This window comes from Xiphias gladius, chromosome 21, assembly GCF_016859285.1.
Source record: "Xiphias gladius isolate SHS-SW01 ecotype Sanya breed wild chromosome 21, ASM1685928v1, whole genome shotgun sequence".
NCBI classification, from domain to species: domain Eukaryota; kingdom Metazoa; phylum Chordata; class Actinopteri; order Istiophoriformes; family Xiphiidae; genus Xiphias; species Xiphias gladius.
This window is the reverse complement of record NC_053420.1, coordinates 11,774,698-11,793,418: the sequence shown is the minus strand read 5'-3', so window position 1 is coordinate 11,793,418 and position 18,721 is coordinate 11,774,698. Positions and strand designations below refer to the sequence as shown.

Below are 18,721 nucleotides of genomic sequence, written 5' to 3'. Positions count from 1 at the left end.
GAGAGTGGAGCCTGAAGTGAAGGGAGGGGGAGGGGGGGGATTTAAAGGTGTAACCGTGTAAATTCTCTCACACGACTCACATCCCGAAACTTCTCCGGGGTGCACGTAACTGAGCCCAGGGCACTTTGTTTCAGTAGAGAGGCAGCGAGCACTCATCCAAGCCATTCTTTAAAAGTATTGAATTCACCGGGGAGGGGAAGATTGTTGTAGTTTGGTTTCGTGTTTTTGTTTTTGTTTTGTTTTTTAACAGTAAAGACTTGGTCAAAAGGCAAAGTTGTGAGGCACAACGAAGACTTACTCGATAAAAAATGAACAGAACAACATGATTACAAGGCAAAATCAAAACGCAGTCCATAGCTCTACAAGAAATACACACAACTTAATACTCTTATTAGTAGGCACAGCTGAAGGTAAAACAAAAGACATCAGCCAAATAAAATGAACAAAGAAACACATAACAATTACATGCAATTTTTAGAATAAACAGTAAATAGAAGGGGCAGGTGATACTCCTCTATTGTGGTATATTTTCATTTTATTTCAAAATATGAACATATATTGTGACAATAACTGGAAATTTAAATATTTTTTTATTTTTTACATACATACATACATATAGAATATATATATATATATATATATATATATATATATATATATATCGTATATGTACTGCTTTAATGTCGTTTACTATTGACTGTTCACTGTCAGCAGTGTATGCCTGTGACCTTTGTCTTTTGAGATGCTATGTGCTGCAGAGATAAGGCTGTTCAACAGTAACTGTTGCTGACCACACCTCAAACGAAAAAAGTGAGTTACATGTAGTTCATCAAGCTTTAGAAAAAGCCACAGGCATTCTTCTAGTCCGCGTTCCTCTTCTCTCGCCCTTTATGTTTCTCATGTAAATTTAGAAACCGGATAGAAGTGTCAACAAAGGCCCAACCTAAAAAGGAAGTGGTGGGAAAGCACAAGATCAGACCTCAAATTCTAGATTTGCTCAGATATGGAAAAGTGGTGCAATAGTTCCGTAAAACATTTAATTGTTATTTGTCACAGAATCGGGTCAGAGGTCAACGTTGATCTGCTTTGGGATGTGTAAGAGAGTCATTCTTTCCTGTGACATTTGCACATTTTTCTTCAACAGACATAACAGGGGGGAAAAAAAAATGCATGTGCGCACGTTCACAAATTGAAAGCCGGAGAAGGAGAGGAGTGAGTAGGTGGAGAGATAAAGAAAGAGGGTGGGATGTTTTGGCAGGAAGCCACGAAAAACAGGCAGCAGACAGAGCCGCAGCGGGGCCCCTGACCTTTTCTCTGCTGTGCCACCAAACCAACATGTAGTCTGGTTTAAAACAGCGATTCATTTTTAAATCTCCCCTTCACGTTTGTAAAGAGGAGGTCTAGAGTTGAGAATGAGACATTCATTTGCCCCGCAGGCGGAGAACACTGAATGTAAATGTTAAAAGGTGACATTTCCACGTCTGAGTACAAGACCGATGTAAATGGGAACTTCTGCTCCCTCCCACAGATAGAAATAAGGGAAGAAGTTCACCCCAGTTCCGTAGAGAATGAAATGGAAAAGGCGACTGGTGAAATTCCCCAGAAATATCTTCATATTTTAGGCCAGAATTCATAACTTTATACAGACGTTAGCCTCTTCAGACCTACGCCTTGATTTGGTGGTTTCTTACTCGGGGACTGGTTCATTCGGTTTCCCAGAAATGACGCAGACTTCACACGCGTGACTAATGTTGAATTGACTTGCGTTAGATTGTACGCATGTTCTTGTTATTTTGTCCACCCTCTGGTAGACTGTGTTCCTTTTTTAAAATCTTTCAGCTTTTTTTTTTCCAGTCATAACCTCTAGGTCAATGTGACTTCCACCTTAATGCTCTCTGAATAGCGCGATCTGGTCAGCGTGTTGTTCGAAAGATCTCGTCATCACTTAGTCAGAGATGCCTTGGCCTGCGTCCCACAACACTGGTGCCAGACGACGCTACGGCAAGCACACCAAGTTACTCCTCATCACTCACCCGTCATTCCTCTTCTTTAAAATGATTTACAATCTGTGTTTTATCATCCCTCCAATAAATGATTTCCCGCCAGTGTTTTAACTGCAGGTCGCGGAGTGTCGCCTGCATTGCGAGCTGAGGAACTGAGGCAGAGGGAGGACGACATACTCAGAACCCTGACAGCTGGTTATTTATGTGGGACACTTTAGCGTTGACATTTGCTGTTGAAGGAAGGAAGCGTTGTGGCCGTGCCGATGTACTGTGGGAACCAGTCAGTCAGGTTTATTGAAACAAGCCTTTCTGCTTGTGGACTGTAAATGCAAGACTGTAACTTTAAAAAAAAAAAAAAAAAACAGAAGTTGAATTTCTAAGAAATAGATGAAAACTTAGGGGATCACCAGAGTTATTACTGTTCATCATGACAGGGACATGAATATCTGTTCAAAAATCTCATGGCAGTCCATCCAGTAGTCGAGACATATTCAATTTTGGTCGACTGACCCATATTGCCCTCCCTAGAGTTATGCCTCTAGTGTAGCTAAAAAATAATTCTTATTGTGATAATGATTGCGACCGCATTGCCCAGCCTTAGATCAAGGTGTCAGTAGTTGTGGGCCTGAAACGCTGCCTCGTGTCTGAGAGTGAGCAACCGACTTCGATCTCTGAGTGTAAATCCCTCGTTCGATACACTTTTATCAGTGGTCAGACTCGACTCATCCTACTTAGACTTCTTAAATTGAGGTCAAATAGGACACTGAAGCCCTGTTAAAGTCCGACAGATCCTGGGAACCTGGCAGACGTTCCGACCCGCTGAGCCCTTTCCTGCGTCTATTTGTTCTTTTTGTGCAGCATTTCTATCCATCTTCTGACAAACTGGCAGGATGGTCAATAGCTGCGGCCTCCTCCCGGCGCAGGCCCACTGTCAGGCCTGCCATCCACACTCGATCTGCATGCCCTTTTTTCTTTCATCGCTGCAAACATCCCTTCTTCCGCCGAGTGGTCAGTGTCTGAAGCAGCTCCTGGAATTGATGCATTTTTCTACTTTATCCTCCCGACTGTTCCTCAGTGGCTTCCTTCAGCATCCCTCCATCTATGTATTCAGCAGAGCGGTCGGTATTTGTCTGTTTGCTCTTCCTGGCACTGATCCACTTTGTCCTTCAGTGAAGAGGACTGAAGGACTGGGACCAGAGCCAGCTGGCCTGGGCTCAGTATAGCTCAGGCACAATAGCAAAGCCAGGCCACGATGACTAGGTTAACGCAGTCTGGATCGTGTGTTTTTGACACTATTCTCCTCCTCTCTGTCTATATGCCTTAGACACACTGACTGCGCGCAGGGAACTTCAGATGAAAGAGCGATTTCTCCTAACATTTGCTCAAGACACACCGAGGACTGTAACCTGACTGTTATGTTTGACAAATTAGTTCATGTTTGTATGGCTGGTTTGTTTTTCATCTCCCCGAGCACACATATTAACAAGCACGAGCTGTTTTATAAGAGCTTAATGCACTGTAAATAAGTTTCTCCGTAAAAGACAGTCAACTATGTCCATGCCAAGTAGTCAGCCCCCCTAAAATCGACAGTTAAATAGAGATAGGGATGAATAAGCAACCACGGTAGTCAGTGGGTGCCATTTTCCACACAAATGGTCACGAAGCAGAATCTGAAAGTGGAGAAAGTACAGTATAAATTGCAGGAAAAAAGGCCCTGCAGGCTAAAAAACACCCAAACTGTAGCTCAGAATAACTTCTAGAAACATAAAATGTCACTTTTTCTAAATTGTACTCCTTACTTCTCTCTCAAACCCAACTGCTGTGTGTCTGAGCAACAACTGTAAAATGTTGACCCACGCTCACCCCAGAACCAGTGAATGAGATGAAGCTCAGAGCAAAGGGGGGGGGGTGCAGTTGTAGCTGGGCCAAGAGCCTGAGAGCTGTGCGGTGAAGGATGGTCCAGCTTCTGAATGGAGAAGTAGACGGAGAGCAGAGGAGGCAGACATCTCAGCCTGAGAGAAATTGTTAGTAGCCTTCATACGGCATGCAGACATGTACCGCATTCAGTATATTCATCTCACCTGAGCAATAGAGTGTCTCAAAAAATTGAAAGAAAACACTGGTGCTTTTGAAAGGCACCAGTGGAGGGGGGGAAAAAAAAAGAAAAAAGAAAAAAAAAAAAGCGTTTCCCAAACAGGTCACTGATGAAAGCAAAGTAAAAAGGAGCGGAGCCATTAAATGCAGAAAAGTGAAAACATTTATTGTGCTTAATATGTGCATAAATGCGGGCATGAAGAACACATAAAAGGCTTGGATCTGGAGCTACTCTAGATTGCAGGGCTTGAATTAGCCACTCAGAGCCTGCGTTTGTGCAAATGCTTTTTAGCAAACTGAGTTTTCTCACTCTTCTGTATTTAATGGCTCGGCTTTTTCTTTGCTTTTGAAAGACGAGCAGCATTCGGAGTACTCAGTTTCTCTCAGCATGCAGGTGATGTGTCCACATTTGAGGACGTGCCTGGCCAATATAACTATGCGCACCTCATGTAGTTCAAATAATTCAAATCTCTGGTATTTCTTCCTCAGGCCTGCAGGACACATTCCAGTCAAAAGGATAAGAAATCCATCGTACCATTTCACTGTACAACACAAATAAGCTTCACTAATTCAGAGGAGACTGTATAAAATTCTCAAAATATACAATTTATTCAAAATATGTTAATGCAACCATCAATATATTCCAGTAATTACAAAATCAGTAGTTTTTCTTCTTTAGAATCTTATCCTTATGGACAGTTAGGCTTGCAGTCGAACACAAGCCTTGATCTATATACCATGAGAACACAGGTAACTTTTTAACAGGTGACTGTCCCTTTCTGGCTAAAACCGACCAGATCATAGTTCAAAATTGCACCAGCTGGATTGAATTTTACTACTAAGGAAGCAGATCTGAAACGAAAATTCTGTTGATCGCAGCAGCTGGAACAGATGTGAGTTGGAGTGACCTCAGTGTATTTCAGCTGACTCACAACATGATTATGTCACCTCCTTGGACACAAAAGAAGGAACCGAAACTTGGGGGGAAATAGTCTCTTTGACTTCCTTTGTACTTCCTCAAATTGAGTGAAAAAAACAAACTGCTTCCTATGAGGGTTCAACATTAAAAACTGACCTTTGCTGACAAATTGCACGGAAAAAATTCAGACATTCAGACACTGGTCACCGATCAGACGCATGTAGGTGCACTCAACTTTCCAGACAGATTTTAGACTGCTGAATGCTAGGAGAGGGGGGTGGGGGTGGCGCTGGGGGTGTCCACATAGTCTCACAGTTTCCCCCTTGACAACCAAATGTCTGCAAACACTGTTCATCAATGTGTGTAATTGTATTTTCCTATATGTTCCTCAACAGTAACAACACAGACATGTAAATGCAGTTCATGGGAACAGATACGGGGATACTACAACAAACATATTTACAAACGTATCTGTACAAATATTCAACGCTGTACAGTTGATGTTATGGGGGATAAAGTGGTAGTGGCATTCTGGGTAATCACACGTTTGCGGGGGTTGGCCATCAGAAACAAAGACAGCCTTTCCCCCAAAGTTTTCAATATCCTTATAAGTTCTCTTTTTATATCACGGAAGACTCTTTGGCACTCACAGGGAGATAAGAGGTACTGTTATGGGATTAAAGGAATAGTTCAACATTTTGGAGAACTGCTTATTCGCCTTATAGCTGAGAGTTCGATCAGGAGATTGATACCATTTCTCTGTTAACTTAGCACATACACTGGAATTAGGTGGCCTGGCTCTGAAAAAAAGGTAAAAAAAAAAAAAAAGAAATCCTGCGTACCAACACCTCTGAAGCTTTCTAATTAACATGTTGTATTTTGTTTCTTTAATCTGTGCACAAAACAAAGTGTAGTGCTCAACTGCTTTTTGGCCTGTCTTCCTGGAGTCTCTGCTGGTTGCCAGAGAATGGTCTGGCACATGAACCAACGCACTGTTTTTTGTACGGAGCAAGCAAACAAAAATAACGTGTTGATTAGTGATCTTTAGCCGTACTGGTACGTGGATTTTGTTCGGACAAAGCTAGGCTAGCTGTGTCCCCCCGTATTCCAGTTTTTATGCTAAGCTAAGCAGCTGCTCGCTCCCACTACATATCTATTATGCAGACATGAGAGAGGCATCAGTCCTTCTCCTTTAACTCTGACCCTTTGGATGAAGCAAATAAGCTTTTTTCCCAAAAGTTTGAACTACTCTAGTACTTTTTTGGGGGCTGGCCAGTTTATATTTTGTGTTTGTGAAACCGTGACACATTAAAGGTCACCTGACATAACACTGTACGCTCCCTACATACCAAATCCAAGTGTGGATTAATGTTTAAAAAAAACAAAAAACAACTGAGGCAAGCATAGAGTCCGTTTGTATCCTCAGGAAACTCATAACAACAGTAATTCATTACATTACATTTACAGTTTCTGTTAATGAGACAAATACAGTGACTGGGAGAGGATAAAGCCACACAATGGCCACCAGCAAAACAACAAAAAACAAAACAAAACATAAACAAATAACACTGTTATTTGTAGTGACACAAATATGAATCCATCCCAGTAGGATGGCTTGTTTGTGTTTTTAATAACATGTACATATAGCAGACAGTAACTGTTACTTCACTTTATCTATTTGATTTTCCATGTCAGAAGGTGCTTTGCTGGAAGATTCTCCAGCTCATCTTATATTGCATTCACACTCTCCACACACCATCCAAATAATAAATACACTCAACTTCAGGAACCAAAATGTTTTTTTTGTTTTTTGTTTTTACACATTACATTAATATCATAAATAAAGGAATGTACAATAATCTTCAACCATGTTCGCTTAAAATCATCTGTACGAGTGAGCACAAAGTGGATTATGCATAAAACAGAGCATGACCTGTCAGCTTAGGTTTGATATGAGAGGACGGTGAGGTGGAGCACAGTTGACAGAATACAATGACAGTTTCAAACACAAGTGCAGTACTATACTCGTTCCTGTTATCTCTCTCGGTAGAAGTACACTTCCTGAATATGTTAACACTGTTTTATGGCATTCCTTCCCTTTACTTATGCAGGCAGCATTTCAATGTGAGGGAGACGTCAGAAGAGATGTCTCGGATCTCTTTTTGCTACGTTTAGCTCTTTCTGAAGTACTGTATTAGATCGTCTTGTATTACAACATATCTGGACCGTTCTAGGATGGCCTTCCTGCACATTTTGAAAATGTCAAGAATATGGCGTAAAAGCAAACTATTGCAGTTCACCTAAGGAAATGTTGTGCAGTTACAAGATAACCATCCATTTGTAGGAAAAGCTCTTTTCCATCTTCATCTCTGAGGGCAGAACATGCAGTACCTTGAGATCGTTTCCACTCTCCTGATTCAAAATTTTTGATCCTTTCAAGGTGAAAAGCTTTTATAAAAAAAAAAAAAAAAAAAAAAAAAAAAAAGCTGTCCACACGTTGATTCTTAAAGGTGCACAGGGACAGAGAAACAGCATCTTGCACTCTTTCTATCCGTTTGGCATATCTCCACGTATGAAATGGAATTTTAATCCAAGTGATGTCTGGAGGAATCCAATTCCAGCAGGAGTCATGTGACAGGGAGGTATGAGGAAAAGTTTTCTAGACCTTCTTCAGGCCACTCATCTTCTCTTGAAGTTTCAAAGAAGTCGAGGAACGGGACGTTAAAAGACAGGAACCCTCCCTCTCTCTTTCCTCTGTCCTACAGCACAGGCCTCGCTTCCCTCCTCCCTGTGCAAGCCCCTCCACGTGACTGCGGTGTTACGACACACAGCAGCAGGTCCGCACCTTCGGCTGCTCTTCCTCTATTGGCTGTTTCAATTTGAGGAGGGGTGGGTCACCGCTTGCTGGCGTGTAGTAAACCGCGCTACCGTTAGAGGAAACGAGTGGCATGCGGGGGTCCTCAGAGATGGTTTTGGCATCAGTGAAGGAGTCTGTGGAGCCGTTGCCTAGGTGACCATTAAACAAGGGGTGATTCAACAATTTGGCAGCAGCCCTCTGTCTCTTCAGCTCCGACAGAGTCTGAGCGCGCTCCCTTGGCCAGGCTTCCTCCTGGGTGGGCTGGGCGGCGGCGACCCCGCCGTTGTCGGACGATGGCGTGTTGCCATTGGAGGGCGTCTGCGGCGGCACAGATGTTGCCGTGGAGATGAGGCCATTCTGTTTGCTGCTGCCGTCTTTGAGGATGGTGGGCAGCTTGGGCTTGTCTGGCAGCTCCACCGCTACGAATGGCTTGACCTGCAGGGCATCAATAAGGATTACTTTAATCCCACTGTAAGGCTTCTCTTTTAAATAATTAAATACATGAAGGCCTGACTCTGTGCAGGGGAGATCAGATATCTTTTTTTCTGGTCCCCAAGCTATCAAGCTCCAATAAAAAGAGATGTAAAGCCAATTTATTTGCTACATTAAAGAGAAAGCCTCCCCTTATAAGCTGTTCTTCAGTGCATCCCAGGAATCATTTTGTAACAAAAAGCAGAAATGTACTTTTTTGGTGTATTTTTCTACAAAACTGTCTCAACATAAGAAACAGGAAACAGGTAGAAATGCTGAAAATATGCAGATAATGTGCCTAAGCTTGCTGCAGTCAGTATGTTAGTGCTAACAGGAGTGACTGAATAATTAGAGAGAGCGAGCAAATTTTTTCCAGTAGAGAAAAAGCAACTGTAACAGTCTTCACTTAAGATGCTATGTGACCATGTTGCGTTCTTGTGTTTTGGCTCTACTTTTGGTTGAGGATTGTATTGCAGCTTTTTTCCACTGACAGACGTACACAACAGACGCTCAAAACTATACTAAATGTAATGTATAACTACGCATAGGTTTCTAAAAAACTAGCAACAACATAATAACCAGAAGACTTACATTAATCACTTGCTTATTCTCCTGATCAGACTCCCTCTCTTTCTCGTCCTCCTCCTCCCTCCCTCCCCTCCAAACGATGGCCTCCGTCTCGTACTCTTTACGGCATAAGTTGTGTCTGTCCGACAGGCTGGCTCGCCGCACCACCTTTCTGCAGACACAGGTAGAGATCACAATGAGATACAGCAACGAGGAAAGCAACATACCTGAAAACAAAAAGCCTTTTCTAAACTTAATTCAAATGTAATAATACTCCTTTCTAGATTGCTGTGTCCCCCTTTGAATCCTAGAGTGTCACTCTTTAATCCAATGCAAGGATCAAAGGAGGCTGATCTGCTCATCTCCCCTGTCTTTTTCAAAAGACAAAACTCAAAAATAAACTGTGACAAACACAGTTTGACAGCACTCACAACACCAGCAGATGTCAGTACTTACCCACGACTGCCTGCGCTGGATGTTCGCCTGCACAGTGAGGTCTTGTGTTTGAGCTGTGACTTCATGATAATGTCGTGTTTGTGTTTCAGATCCAGCAGGATGGCTCTGAACTCCTCATCCTCACACAGATCTTAAAGTGACATGGATGAAGGACAGGGTATGTCAGCTCCTTTGTGTTTGTCGAGGTAATTGTTGTTCTTAGCAATGCTATTAGTCTATACTGCTGGCTGTTAGCACATACTTTTAAAATTTTTACCATCTTACAATTTACCAATTATCAATATTGACAAAAACGAAAAAAAATGGCATTGATAAGATCAATAAAACTTGTTTAGTTTTCTCTTTAAGAAGATCTAAATCAGCATTAAGTGGGAAATAACCCTTAATGCAAAACTTGACTGAACAAGTTGGAAGTGAGACCCTGCCGAGATGAGACGTTTGTTTTCATAACCCCCTGCCAGGTGTTCTGATAAGAGTGTTGAGGGTTTAAATGTACCAATGGGAGTCTCCTCTAGGAAGGTCTTGGCATTGAGACTGGATCCGTGAGACACCAACAGCTCCGCCACATGCATCTGAAAGCACAACAACAGTAGCGCATTACATTACAGCGGTTTCAGAAACCTTTGTGCGTACACTTATCTGTTTCCTGTTGTGTTTACCTTACCTGACCCCAGCAGGCTGCAGCGTGAAGAGGCTGCCATCCGTCTGAATCTCTCAGGTCCATGCGAGCTCCCCCCTCCAGCAGCAGCTCTGCAGCCTGCACGTAGCCATTCGCTGCTGCAATGTGGAGCTAGAAGGGCAGAGGAGGCGCAATGATCAGATTTATCCAGCACCACAGGATTTCCTGTAGATATGCTCTCTGCATAAAAAACAACGTGGGCATACTAAAGCCACAATTTAGATGCCAAAGAATGATTTGCTACTGACTCAAGATTCCCATTTGAGACATCACATTACACCTGCAAAAGTCTACATCAGATATTCACTTGCGTCCAGGTTTTGGGGATGTGGGTTTGCCACTGGGCACCGTCAATCACTTATATTTTGTCAAATTAGGTCCACAACATTGTAAAAAAAGGCTCTGGCATCACTCCAAGGCTGATGGGGCGCTGGTTCCTGCTGGCTTGAGACCGCCCTCTCTGCAGGTCAGAAGCTCACTTGTGTCAGGAGCCAATTATCCCCGGAGCTGAGAAGAGTGAATCACCGCACAGTTTTTGGGTTGTTTTTTTTTTTTTAAACTATATCTATACCATCAGGAAATGAACTCTAGTCTTAACCTCTCACAACTAGCCTAAAATATCAAGCAGGTTAGAAAGATGTCTATCCCTGGAAAGGACTGTGTTTGAGCAGCTGGTGATGTTAATCTCTGGTTGTGAAGATGATGCATTTCTTTATTATTAGCAGTTGTGTTACACATTGGAATGTTACTGAAGAGAGAGAGGAGATGCACAAAAAAGATGAGAGCCAACATCATCGATCCCGATGCGGAAATTAGGATTTACTGTAACCGCTGGCGGAAAATCGCAGTCAATCACTGCAGGGGTTCAGACACTTGCACTTAATATGGTAGCGCTTCTTATAAAGTAGATCATTTTGGAATGACTCACTGAAGTAAATGCTACTACATTTGGAAGTGGGGTGGCTGCAAGAGGCCAAGAGAAACCAAGACCAACGGGAAACAAATGAGTTCATGGCAGTGAAACAGTGACATATAAAAGCTACTTACTGGCAATCATTATTGTTGTTCACAAACACAAACTACAGTATTTTTAGTACAAAGCTGTTCTGTATCTTTCTCCTGGAAAGCGTGAAGGCGAGCAAACTGCTACATGTACATAGAGAAAAAGCATTCAAAAATTGCAGCACTTTAATTGTGTCTGGGTAATTTTTAAAGCAGCCCTTTCTGCGTAAGTTGCCCATACTTATAATCCACACTACACATATCTACCAGAATGTTTACAAAGGCTGAATTCAGGCTTCACAGCACATCTGTTACGTCACTGGCTTCCTGACCTCTGAGTACCTGATGTGTTAAAGTGGATGTTTATGTGAGGTGCTACAATAAGAGAGCATCTTTGAAGAATCTGAGGAATGTTAAGGTTTGTCAGTTCCTGCAGGGCTCGGCTGCGTCCGGTTTTTATGCTTTTTCGGCTGATGCTGACGATGACTGAGACCCACTGCTGCAGGGCATCATCTCCGGGAATGGTATTTATCTAATAGGAGGATATGTTGTTTTTGTTTTCAAAAGCAAACCCCTCAGCAATTTCAGGGTTCTGTAATATTTGACCAAACACAGCATCCTAACAAAATAAAACCATGATGTCGAGCGATGTCACTTGAGTCCAGCGTTGGTTTGGTCTGAAGACTACAAGTTTGAAAAATGAATCAAATCTGACCTCAAGACCTCGGACTTCTGCGGGCCACTCCTAATCTCTGTTTAAGGCTACCAGCTGGAGGCTACACTGGCCTCTACTAGTATAACACATCCAAATCTCAGACTGAACTTTCAGCGGTCGGGTTGCATCGTGGGTAATGTAGGCACAAGAGTCTACAGCCACACTAGCGGCTCTGTGAGAAAGAGGTCCTCACGGGTCCACTCAATTCTGAGGAACCGAGACCTGACCCATGACCCAAGTCGGACTGAGTTGAGTAGGGACTTGTTTTGTTGCTGTGGGTCAAATGGACCCGACTGAATTTTGGATCAGGTCTAATTATCCTTGGTCAGAACTGGCTGTGCTGAGGTCCCCCCTCAGATCAGGTCTATCTTGTTTGAAAATTAATTTATGCACATCAGGTTCGGGTAGGTGTTCCAGGCACCTGTTTCGGATCATAAACACCTACATTTTGGCCCAGCGGTGCTTCAAGCTAAATGCTAACATGCTGATGTTTAGCAGGTAATGTTTACCAAAATTGTTCCATATTTAATGCTAATCCAAACCTCTGCAGCATGTACCCTGCCTCTTGCCCAAAGCATGCTGGGATTGGCTCTCTCTTTTTTCTCTAGTCTTTTGCCCACAGTGTGAAGACATACAGGTTAGTTGAACTGGAAACCTTTAACTGGCGGTAGGTGTGATCGTGAGAGTGTTTGGGTCTATCTATGTGTATTAGCCCTATGAGGGACTGGGGACCTGTTCAGGCTGCACATTGGACGAAATGACTGTATACGGTATAGAAGATGGATAAACCTTCTATTTTCATAAAAATAATCACAGTCTTTAACAACTGACCAATGTGTATATTATTTTAAATTATAATTTTAAATCATCATTATATGATTTTTAATATCTGTTATATGGTTTTTATCCTTTTTAATTTGCATTTTCAGTGTTTTATGCTGCATTCTGTTTAACTTTTAACGCATTATGTAAATGCCTGAACTGGACTAATCAATTCTGTCTGTGAGTATGAAGCTTAGTGTTTGGTGACCTTTGAAACCAATTTTTTTTTTTTTTTTCAACTATAGGGTAAGGTCCTTTATGTTACCCATTAATTTAATCTTCCAATTTTTACTGTGTATTTAATGTAATTTGATCATTTGTTCGCTGCCTTGTTTTTTTTTTTTTTTCCAGATTTTTAATAGTGAGAGTTTGTCACACTACCATACTGAAGGTTGCTTCCTCTCTTCTTCTTGTTTTATATTTGGTGTTTTTTCATTCGGTTGCATCAATGAAATGAAATTAAACTTCCACTAAACTGTTTCTCCTCTCGGGGTTTGATTAACCCACCCACCCGGAGTGAAATCATTGTTCCTGCACATCAAAATAAGGGCACAAAATGTATTCCACTGCAAAACAAAAGATTAACCTTACATAACTTCCTACCCGTTCCAGGTCTCTTCCTCTCGTCTTTGCCAGCGATTTTAATAAGGCATGCTCTAGTTTGCTTCATCATGCTGGAATGAAGATTAACAGGACGCATAAAGCAGGGGGACAAGCAGCTCAATCAGACAATCTGTGGGTAAGACTTTAAGCTTAACAGGGTTATTTTGGGCTACTACCATGTAATGTCCCTTAGCTATTTTCATCCAATGATCTGCCGCTGTGTTTACTAAGCACAGCTAAATCCCTGATACATAATGACGACTTCATTAAGGCATCTGACATAATACGCTCCACTCAGGAAATTATAGGCTAACGAGTTTATATGCCCCACTTGACTTTCTAATGCATCACCGCTCTGTGCTTCATCACAGATTTAGTGACCACTTCATCAGGTGCGTCTCCTCATTAATACACAAACAACTGACCTATTTGCACCCAGATGTGTCTGTGAGGCAGTATATAAAGAAAAAGAAAACCGCCCTGTCTTTGTTTCCATTCTCATGCACCTTCCTGTCCTCTCTGATACATTTGACACAACATGTACAACTGTAAGCACTATTTGAAAAGAAAAAGGACATGTTGGATACATTAATATTTAATAAACTTGTATTGGGTGGTGACTGGGTTGATGGAAAGGCCCCAGGAGTGTAGTGATGTGAAGTTCAAGCGTTACGTATTTGAGTCTTAGTTGTGGCCTAAATGGTGAAGAAGATCTAGAGGGCTGGGCACACTAGCAGCACGGGATTGAGTGGAAGTAAAGCAATTTTGTCTTCATCATCCTTCCAGGAATAGTATCCATAGGCGCTCTACTCTATGACATGTCAAACTGGAATTTGTCCTGGCTGGTCGCAAAATTTATGATCGCATGGCTGTTTCTTTTATATTTGTATGTAGCGCGTTAAAATCTCTTCTCATCTCCATTTTTGCAACCACCTCCCGAAGGAGCTGAATCCACCATTCAGCTTACTTGACGCACAAGTCCATGAGATGCAATACTGAGATTTGGGAGGTGTGACAGTCGGCTCCTCTAGGAGCCTTTGTGACCTACGGTTAACGATAACACCCTTCTCTGCGAAGGTTCACAAAGAGACTTGCGTGTATCTTGAGGGAAGCATAATTCCACCATAAGTCACTGCTTGCGATGCTTAATGGAACCTAAACTTTGTACATGGTACTTTAGTCTGTTTGTAAAACCGTTTATGATTGTAACGCTTCCATTTTGATCACTGGCAGATAATACGGCAATATAGGCAATACGGCAATATAAGGCAGGAGAAGGCAAGGCTGTGGCTATTTCCTGGAAACAGTATGTACCAGTGCAGACTAACTGGTGTCACTGTAAAACGTCTCAGTAGAAAAGATCTGTCCATTATTTTTTTTCAGCGCAGCAAAAGGAATTATTACAGTAGTACAGATGCTGAGTCATGTGCAGGGAAATGAACGGCTGTGTATGAATTTATGTGGTCTAAATGCAGCTGACTGCACTTCTCCTAAGCTTTGGTTATTGATCATTATAATGCAGATATCGTCACAATCTTTTTTATTTACTTGTTAATTCATGAATCACCATGTTTTAAAGCTTTTATCTTTTGTCTCAAATTTAATTATTTCTTACTTACACGCTTTGTTTTTTCTGTAATTGCAAGCTTTCTGCTCATTTATTAGGCTCTATGGGGGATTGTGTTTCATTTCAGATATCGTGACTGTCTTACTCACCAGTTATGAAACCACTTATGTGGGTTTTAAGCAATATCATTTAACAATAATGTGGGGAAAATGACATTTTCAGACAGTCTCTCTTGGAAGACATTCATAGTGTTGCATTCACTTGTACATTTGAAAAGTGGGAGAAATAGTTGTGTAAAGAATGAAAGGGGGGGGTTGAAGCTATTTGACCATCCATCAAGCAGCTCTGACAGAGCGAACTGGTGCCTTAATGGTGTCAGAGTCTGAATAAACTGCATGAATCTGTGGATACACTCTGCTGTACAGGCTGCCTGCGGTGTAACGGTGTAGAACAGACGGTAAAGCTTGAAATCTAAAAACTGTCGCTGACCAGGTGGGTCACATCATGGACCTACTACCTTTTTTAAACTTTTTTAAATGAAAACTTTCAGTCGGATCATTTTCACCTGGGAAATATCATTTTCTCAAGACCAGCACCACCAGTGTTGCCCAAAAACAGCGTCTACTCACTGTGGTAAATTGTGAATCACAATGGCAAAATTCTGCCCACAACTCCGAGTTAGATAGAAACAAACAAAGAAAGACAGCAGAGTGTCCTACCAGTGTGGCTCCCTGAGAGTCCTGCTGGTTGACCTCCTCGCCCTGTCTCAGCAGTTCCTGAATGTCTCCCAGCATCCTCCTCTCCGTTGACGCTCGTGTCTCGTTGATCATCTCCTGGGTGATGCCTGTCAATCAAACACAAAGGAATGAAAGAGATAATCACAAGGGAGACTGGCAGCACGCTGACGGGGGAAGTGTATGATCTGAGGCGCACAGAGCGCAGAGCAGCAACTCGGGGATGACAGCGCAGGGACACAACACGATGCTTGTACGTAAAACTAATTTCAAAAGTGAACCTTGAAGTACACTGGAAGTTTTCATGTGACAGCAGCAGACACTGCTTTTCTTGTGTCATAGTGATCTATAATTATGGGCACAACCAGAGCCAAACTTAGAGATGAGAAATTTATTACATTCTGAATAAAGTAAATAATTAACATAATTTTATTGGTTATAAGAAACAAATTAATTTTCAGATAATTATTTTCTGAGAAATGGGTAGACTATTTTTAAGATCAATACAGAGCTGCGTACAGCATTCATACTTGGATTTTAAATATTTGAAAGAAATTAAATCACTGATTTGCCTGGATGGCAAACAGTGGTTCACTTTTATGTGGGCCTCCCTTCCACTTTTTTGGCAAAGTTTTGAGGTGTTTGGCCCAGTTGAGGCTCAGGTAATTCTGTCTGTCACAACCACAATACGTTCATCCTTTAATCCTTTGCCCCGCTTCCAGGTAGGACTCCATACCGTGAAAGCCACACTTCAGTGAAAAACATATCCTCCCGTGGCTCAGCGGTAATGTATTGCACTGTCCAGCAAATTTAAAGAGATGCCAGAACTGTGACTCCTATATTCTTGCAGCGTATGACTACGTGCAAGTTATGTGAAGGATGAATTCTATGTCTATGAGGTCTAAAACTACAATAAATTAGTTTGACTGTTGTGGATGCAAATAAGATTGCATTCCTCTGTTAGAAAAAGAAACAAACCATTTTGATTTATTTGTCAGCTGGAAAAGGTTAACGATCCTTCAAATGAGAGCAGGAAATAAAAGCTCAAAGTTGTAATATTCACAAGAGTTCATATATTAGGTTGTTTTTTTTTTCCATGGATCATGGAGAACATGCCACTCTTACTTTAAATAAAAAGTAGGTGTAGACTGTGCATATTTTATTGCCAGTATTTCAGCCCTACGACCTTTTTTTGTGATACTGAGTTATACATTGAACCTGAAGTCTCAAACCTGCCATTTCAAAGTCAAACTCCGGTTTCAATGTCACCCGTTTCAGCCCACACTGACGCGTGATGGCCAGGGAATGTGATGGAGGTGCTGAAATATGGTGAGGAGGTAAGTAAAGTGGCATTTCTCTCTGAATTCACAATCAGAATCACAGTCGGAGGGGGTTTGAAGGCGCGGGAATCAGGACGATGACAGTTCACTTTGTCGACGTAAATGAAATCTGTTTGATCGACAGTCGCCCCAGCCCATCATAGTGAGCGATGCTATTTGGCACTCACTCATCCCACATTAGCTTCGCCTAGGGTTCCTTCCCTTTTCACCAAAGACTGTGGTTCAAGGGGGGGCCGGACGCAGCAGCAGTGAGCAGTAAACCTTAATTGAACTACAACCAATTATTATTTTCATTATTTATCGGTGTGTTAATAATTGTTTCTATAGGTCTTTCAGTCTATAAAATTTCAGACGATCGGGAAAAATATCCATCGCAGTTTCCTGTAAATGTCTGTAAAATGTCTTGTTTGTCTCAACAACAGTCCAAAACTTAAACATATTCAATTCAAAATGATATAAAGCAGATAAAAGGCTGGGCTCTCTTGACAAAATCTTTCAGCTGTAGCTCTCAGTTGACTAAGCGTATTTTTGTGCTTCACTGAGCAAGTTTAAACTGATTTTTAACTGCCCTGTCACGCAGGATCTGCCGGCAGATGAATGAGATAATGTTGCTTATCCAAGTTTGTTGCTTCCCAGAGCCCAAGGTGATGCCTGTAAATGTGCTGTTTTGTCTGACCAACGATCCAAAACTTAAAGATAGCGAACTCGAGTTCACTACATATATTCAACTGAATCATGTGAAAAAGAGCAGATTTCTGTTGAACCGCTGGAATCAGCAAGCGTTTGGCATTTTTGCTTAACCAATTACTTGAACAATTAATCAATTAAAGTTGTTGCCAAATAATTTTCTGTAAATCGACGAATCACTTCAGCACTAAATCAAACCTTCAAAATAATCCTTCAGAAACTATGTCCATGGTCATCAACAGTGTATGATTTTAACTGGCATTTTTCATCCCTCCATCATTGCTTGAATTTGATTCAGGATACAAAATGACATCACCTCTGTCAGTTGTGCAGCTAGTTGATTCGACTTGTCTAAATTCCTGACTCTTTCACCAGTTCAATTTCAGGTAGACATTTTCCTTATTTCCTTATCACTGTGGCTTATCACGGATGAACTGGGCTCTACAGGGGAGGATCAAAGAAGAGTCGGATCAGTCGATGCCTGCATATCAAATGCTGTGAATGTGTGTGTGTGTGTATTTGTGTGTGTGAGAGAGAGACGGCGAGAGAGGCCATGTGCCCGTCTCCTTGGTGTCTCTTGAGAGAGAAGTCTTATCCAGCAGTACAGTGCTGAGAACATTACGGAAGCAATTAGCAGCGGCGCTCTCCCTTTGATCCACTTAATAATCATTCTTCTCACCTACTGTACCGCTGTCTGCATTCTGCGGCTCGAGAGATCCTTTTTGTAAGCTGAGAACCTCATTTTCGATTTTCTGTTTTCTCTCTCCAAGCCCCCACCCGCTCTCTCTGTATGTGGGTTTCCAATATTGTCTCGGATCCAGGATGCAGCCCACACAATGGGTGTCATGTGTCCTATTTGCACTGTTAAAGCTATCAAAATCATTAACCCTGCACTTGTTTACAATACAGTACTTTTCATAACAGGGATTTCCTGACCTTAAAATTATCCAGGGAAATATAACTGAGCGGTCATGATGCTCTCCACCACCACCCTGCTTCCACAGTCGTCTTCTGTTTGCCACAAAGCAGCTCCACTGAAGCATTTGGGATTTAGTGTAACATTGAGGGGCACCTTGACCGTGGAAAATTCAAGTATTTGTCAACCTTCCCTTGTTTGCTACGGCTTCTCTAGCGTGTACACATGCATAATCGACAGCAACCCACAGCCTCACATAGAATTAAAATAGCTAATCTGTAACTAATTT

At 41.9% G+C, this 18,721-nt stretch overlaps 1 protein-coding gene across 2 annotated transcripts in view; it reads right to left on the bottom strand.

Moving 5' to 3' along the window:
• Positions 1–7,485: 7,485 nt before the first annotated feature.
• ppp1r16b (protein phosphatase 1, regulatory subunit 16B) overlaps positions 7,486–18,721 on the bottom strand; it is an 83,505-nt gene continuing 72,269 nt past the window's right edge. For both annotated transcript variants that reach the window (XM_040116165.1, XM_040116166.1), the window contains exons 6-11: positions 15,475–15,599; positions 10,032–10,157; positions 9,864–9,939; positions 9,368–9,497; positions 8,936–9,083; positions 7,486–8,308 (exon numbers count right to left, since the gene is read on the bottom strand). In XM_040116165.1, coding sequence (XP_039972099.1) covers positions 7,835–8,308; positions 8,936–9,083; positions 9,368–9,497; positions 9,864–9,939; positions 10,032–10,157; positions 15,475–15,599 — 1,079 coding nt within the window. In that variant the 3' untranslated portion in view covers positions 7,486–7,834. The remainder of the gene's footprint in view (positions 8,309–8,935; positions 9,084–9,367; positions 9,498–9,863; positions 9,940–10,031; positions 10,158–15,474; positions 15,600–18,721) is intronic.